The sequence below is a fragment of the Delphinapterus leucas genome, chromosome 17, assembly GCF_059928025.1.
Source record: "Delphinapterus leucas isolate spDelLeu-1000000601 "Yukka" chromosome 17, BTC_Dleu_Yukka2, whole genome shotgun sequence".
NCBI classification, from domain to species: domain Eukaryota; kingdom Metazoa; phylum Chordata; class Mammalia; order Artiodactyla; family Monodontidae; genus Delphinapterus; species Delphinapterus leucas.
In genome coordinates this window covers 8,746,776-8,752,775 of record NC_143145.1, presented here as the reverse complement: position 1 = coordinate 8,752,775, position 6,000 = coordinate 8,746,776, and the positions used below count along the sequence as shown (strand labels likewise).

At 47.4% G+C, this 6,000-nt stretch overlaps 1 protein-coding gene across 5 annotated transcripts in view; it reads right to left on the bottom strand.

The window, feature by feature from the left end:
• Positions 1-310: 310 nt before the first annotated feature.
• DNAAF11 (dynein axonemal assembly factor 11) overlaps positions 311-6,000 on the bottom strand; it is a 92,636-nt gene continuing 86,946 nt past the window's right edge. For 3 of the 5 annotated variants that reach the window (XM_089898711.1, XM_022554075.3, XM_089898712.1), the window contains exon 15: positions 3,153-3,319. In XM_089898711.1, the coding sequence (XP_089754837.1) occupies positions 3,266-3,319 (54 nt within the window). In that variant the 3' untranslated portion in view covers positions 3,153-3,265. Of the gene's footprint in view, positions 3,320-6,000 lie in introns of all 5 variants that reach the window. The other 2 variants (XM_089898713.1, XM_022554077.2) reach the window with 2 other exon arrangements.

Below are 6,000 nucleotides of genomic sequence, written 5' to 3'. Positions count from 1 at the left end.
GGGTCCTGGTGACGACCTCCTCCCTTCTACCACTCAAGCCCCAAGCTAGGAACTGCCAAGACCTTGACAGATGCAGATAAGACAGTCCTTACACGGCTTGGTCAGGCTTCCTGCTCTGTCAGCCTGGAGGAGGGTGGAAGCTGACTTTCCTCCCTCTGGAGGCCTTTTCATGGACTCCTAAGAGGCCTCCCGTTCGTCCATCTCCTACATCCCGCAGCCCTGGCCTCTGAGACTCCCTCCCTCCTCAGCCCCCAGCATGAAGCAGCACGCCCCCAGCCTCTGCCGTGGAGCTTCTCACCCCTCCAGGAAGCCCAGAAAAGTCTTTCCCCTTTGCGGGCGGGGAGCCTTGTTGAGAGTGAATAAGGAGAGAGAGAGAGGGAGGGAGAGAGGGAGAGAGAGAGAGCGAGCGAGAGAGAGGGAGAGAGGGAGGGAGAGCACCAGCCACGTGGAGTGCAAACAGCTGGGAGCCTCCAGCTGTAAGTGCCTTCGGGATTCGCTCCAGCTCTCCAGCTGTGGTCACCTCACTCTCCCCAGCAGCTTCCGGCCAACAACTAAATGTGGCAGGAGCAGCCGGGCGTGGCCATTTCTGTCCAACATGCCCGTCTTCCGTGGACCGTTTTCTGTGCCTCTCTGGGCTGGCCTAGACATTCTCACAGCTGCACTGCAGTCTGAGGCTCCTTTTAACCAATCCTCCTTCCTCGTTTTTCAGATGTCAAGACTGTATCTAAAATCTAAAGTCTAAAGCCTTTCCTACTCCTGCCCCCTCTCCTCATCCTTCCAAGCCACTACCCCCAATAAACCTCTCACACTTCTAACTCTCTCTTGGTGTCTGCCTCCTAGAGTAGCCAACTGTCACAAACCTCCTCAAGGACCTTCTAGCTTTTGACCGCTCCCTGGTCCCAGGCAACAACCGTGCGTCTTTGGTTTTAGTTATGGTAACACTCCACTTCCACATACCAATCCTGCTCTGGTTGCCATTGCTGCAGAACAAATTCTCCCTACGTTTAGTGGATTACAACAACCATTTTATTTTGCTCACAATGTTGTGTGTCAGAGTTTGGGAAGGCTCAGCAGGGTGGTTCTCACTTTGACGTTTCTCATGCAATTGCAGCCAGATGGTAGCCAGGACTGGACATCAAAGATGGTGACTCATATGTCTGGGGCAGTGGACAGGAACACCTCCTGCGGCACCTCCAGCATGGCAGCCCCAGGGGAGCTGGACTTTTTACATGGCAGCTGGATTCCCCCAGAGAGAGTGTCCCAAGAGAATCAAATGGTTGTAATATGGCCTTTTCTGATTTAGCCTTGACAACACATAGCATCATTTTATCATTATGCTGTAGGTTGCAAGCAAGTCACTAAGGTTGGTCCATATTCAAGACGGGAGGAGTGTCAAATAATTCGCAGACATCCACAATGACCAATTTGACAATGGCAGAAACCAACAGTGAGCTCCTCATATGGCACTATACCCCAGGGGACCATCCATCACCTGCTGGAAAGTCGATTACACTGGAACACTTCCATCCATCATGGAAGGAGCGGTGCCTTGTTCTCACTGGAATATACATTTGTTCTGAATGTGAATCTGCCTTCCTTCCCTACAGTGCTTCTGCCAAAGCCACCATCTGTGGGTTTACGCAGTGGGTGCAGTATTCACTGCCACAGTACTTCACGGAGCACCGCCTCTGACCAGGGAACTCATTTTCACAGCAAATGAAGTATGCCCGTGGAGTTATATCTAGGGAATTCGCTGGATTTACCATGTTCATCATCACCCTGGAGCAGCTGACCTGGTAGGACAATGAAGTGGCCTTTTGAAGACGCAGCTACAGGGCCAGCTGGGTGATAATACCTCGCACGGGTGAGATCATCTTCCCAAGGATAAAGTATGGGCTCTGAATCCCTAGCCAGTATGTGGTGCTATTTCTCCCAGAGCCAAGAAGCATGGATCTGGGATCAAGGGATCGAAATGGGAGAGGGTCCTCTCACTAACACCCGTAATGATGAACTGGCCAGTTTCATTCCTGTTCCTGCAACTTTGGGCCCTGCTGCTTTAGAGGTATTGGTTCCAGAGGCGAGAGCATTTCCACTGGAGAACAAACAGAACTGCCTTCTGACTGCAAGCTCTTACCACTGCCTGACGGGGTCCGTGTTTGTACATTTCACTGCCTCGTCACCACCGGCCCCTTGACGAACAGAGCAGGTCCCAGGGCTCAGGGGCTGCCGAGTAGAGCCTGATTTAAATGCTAGTAAATCACAGTCAGAGTGAAGACAGTTTTCCTATATCGTATGTGGAATATTGAGTTCATAATGTTCTAGATAAAGAGGAGGTGCAAGTATTTAAAACGTGAAGAAGGAAGTAGGGGAGGGAGAGTAGGATGAGAAGGAAGTTGAAGAGAGAGGAGGAGGGAGAGGAGTAGCGGAGGAAACAGGGAAAGGAGGCTCAGGGGGAGGGAGGGAGCGGAAACGCACAACGTACAGTGTCAGGCACTTCAGACGGTTCATCTGGAGACAAACCTACATACACGGCAAGTATTCTTCCTCCCCAGTCACAGATGGAGCCACTAAGGCGCGGGGAAGTTCATGCACTTGCTGAAGTTTCATCCAAAGCGACTGAAAGGGAATCTGACTTCAAGGTGTCTCATTTCCAACCTCATCTTCTTGCCATTATACCTCGCCATCAGAGAAAGCAGACACGTCATGAGAAGAAAACAGAAACACTGCTTAAAATCACCTGAAAGCATTCCAATTGGATCTGAAATTACGATTTTAACTTCTGAGCTTGACCCGTCTGCCGAAGCACAGGTTTAATAATCTGTGCTTTAATCCACGACTTCATCTATCTGCACAAGCAGGCAATTCTGGGATTTATAATCAGCGTGTTTCTATAATAGTTCTATGGTTTACTGAACATTTTCCCTAGCCAACACTTTACTATAGACAAATGATGTTATAGCATTTTGAAGGTACACATTTTAATTGTAAACTGGTTTGAGAATATTAATGTACAAAGTAGGACCTAAAACATCGGAGGAGTAATGTTGAAAATAACTGTTTACCCCAGAAATAACATACACGCACTCTCTGCACTGAGCAAATCTGGGTCTGGCGGGTCACAGTCGGTGCAGCCTGAAGTTTTCAAATCAACGGAGGCACTTCGGGATTATCTTCAAAGTCTGGATCTTCCTCGCTTGGTATAATTTTGGGTTCAGCTTGAACTCTTCTGGGCGTGTGTTTTTTCGCTTGAACTATGTTAGCCACATCAGGGAAGGCATGCTTGCTGGGATCTACTTCTAGTCTCTCCATTTGCTGGCTTCTACAACAAAAAGGGCAAAGGAAATTGAGGTATCAGTTTTAAGTAAATTTCAAGTAGATTCAACTCATTCATTCATTTGTTCAGCAAATATCGGCAAGTACTATCCCTGGAGCATGGAGGCAAAAATAGGACCCCATCCCTGGTTTCAAGTAGCTTAGAGCCTAGTAGAAGCAAGAGTCGACCCTTGGAGAAATAAAGTGCTAAAGAGCGCCGCAGGGCCGTGCTGACGTGCAGGCAGGTGGAGGAGAGGGCAGCGGGGAGACTCTGCTTACCTAAGATTTTTTTGATAATTGAAATGATACAGCAGGCCACGCCCCAGAGCCAAGATCAATAATAGAATCACACCAGGCAGTTCTCACTCCTGAATGGAGCTAATCAGGCTCCCGGACCCTGCTGCTTCAGACCACTCAGCCTGCACTACAAGGTCAGGTGCACACCAAGCTCAGCCCACAGTTTCCCCTCCCACAAGAACCCACTCCTCCGCCGGCACTCCGTCCTTCCAGCGATAGCTGGAGTGAAGCGGACCCAGGAGGCAGCTCTGCTGGCCACTGAGTCCCCTTATCACCATCATAGAGAAAACTCTAGATGATACAGTCACAGGGCTGCTTTTCTGGCAATTTCCATTCCATAGGCCTGGAGTTGGACCCAGTAATCTGTATTTATATAAAGTTCCCCCAGGGATATCGATGATTTAGAAATTATTTTGGAATCACCGCACCATTAATTCATTCAGTTATTCAACAGATATACCTTAAACGCCGACTGTATTCTAGTTGCTGTGCTAGACACCAGAAATAGCATGGTCTGTGCAAACAGACAAGCTTCCTGGTAACATCTAGGAGTGCAGTGTTGTGCTCAATAGGAAAGTTATCACATCGTCATGTAATTGTCTCATTACCGACCTGTTCTCCCTATAAGACTGACATCTTTGAAGCAAAGGTGTTGTCTTTTTCATCTTGCATCTTTGGCGTATAGCTTTACCGAATAAGTAGTTGTTGAATAAATGAAAAAAAAAGTTATTATTGTGGATTAACGAAATTAAATAAGAAACTATCTCTGACCTAAGGAATATCACAGTCATTCTAATCCAGGAGCTCCAAACCCATGTCCTCAGACCAAACTCGTGCAGCAGACACAATGTCGTGGGGGAAGGAGGACCGATTTTCTTTGGAAAGTGTAAACTCTGCTGTTCTTACAGCCCTCCCGCTCATTCCTGTAATCTGCACAGCCCCTGAAAGATTTGCCTTTTTGATTCCTTAGTATCTTGACTAATACTTCTGGACCTGCTGAAGAAAAATACAAAGTATACAAAGACTATAAAAGGGCATTTTCTGAAGTCCCAGATTGTACACTATAAACAGTGTTAAGAAGTTACAGTTTTCAAAGACTTGCATTACAGTCACTATTAACTATAGCGTACTTTTTAATTCATCTGTTCTTATTAAAAGACTATGATATCTATGGCTTAATTAAGTAAATATCTAAATTCATCTATTATAATTATGTTGTCCTTGACTTTGAGGAAAAGCAGCCCATCTCAATTGTAGGCATATCTCTTGGGCCATAACTTCTGGATCTCAGTAATAAACTATGAGCTTAGCTAGTATGTATATAGTTATCTGCAGAGCCCCTGCTTCAGATGTTGTGAGGAACAGTTTGCATGCAGGGCTTTAATGACTCATGAATCTCTGGGCCTGAGGCACCTGAGGACCACACTCGTCCCCAAAATAAAGAGGAGAGGGGCTTTTCTCCCTGGCTGCTTCCTGTCCCTATGTCACAGGCCTAAAGTGACAGATGCCCATTGCTGGTTTTACCCACTACCTGGCTGTCAGACCAGAACCTCTGGCACCTACTAAGAATAGCTGGAAGATGGAATGAATAAATTTATTACCATGGAAGAAAGAAAGAAAATGTCTAAAATCAGTAGGCAGTAGGCGTAAAATACATCAACGATTGACTCCTTCTATTAAAGAACATAAAGAAATGATAATCTGTTGGGCTAGCTTGTTTGGACCGAAGACTCCCACTACCCACGAAAAACTTTACTGAGATGCTGAAAGATGTGGTGAGATAATTAGGATCCACAAGGTCAGAATTCAGTGAAAGGAGGAACCCAGAAAGGGGAATGGAGTCCTGAGACCACCTTTGCCCTGAGGGCATTCGGTGAGCCCCTAAAGTCAGGCTTTGGTCTTGCTGGATGTACAGAGTCTGGGGACAGAGGGCCAGGCCCTGAGCGTGCCAGGTGGGCAGTCTAACAGGATGCCCTCTCTCCAGTAAGGGTGCAGTCCCAAAGGGCTTCTGCCTCCTGTATGAGTGAATGAGAGGTAAACCCGCTCTGCCCACCTCCCCAGGGGGCTGTGAGGGGAGGTGCCCCAGTGGGACAGAAGAGGGATGAGTTGTCACCACAGGCTGGCACTTCCATGGGTTTATAGCAGCTAAAAAACAAACAAACAAACCCTCAATCTTGAACTTAGACTGAAGTGGTTCTAAACTAGCAGTGTCTTTAGGATCTGCCCCAAAGCACACATCAGTGCTCCCTGGCAGCGCACCTCCTGGACCTCTGAGAAGCCCCCAACAAGGCAGCAGATCACAGGAGAAAGTAAACAAGTACTCAAGTAAACGGGCACTCTGCATAAGAATCAGCAGAAGCAACAAGAACAGAAATAGAGAGGTAAGAACTT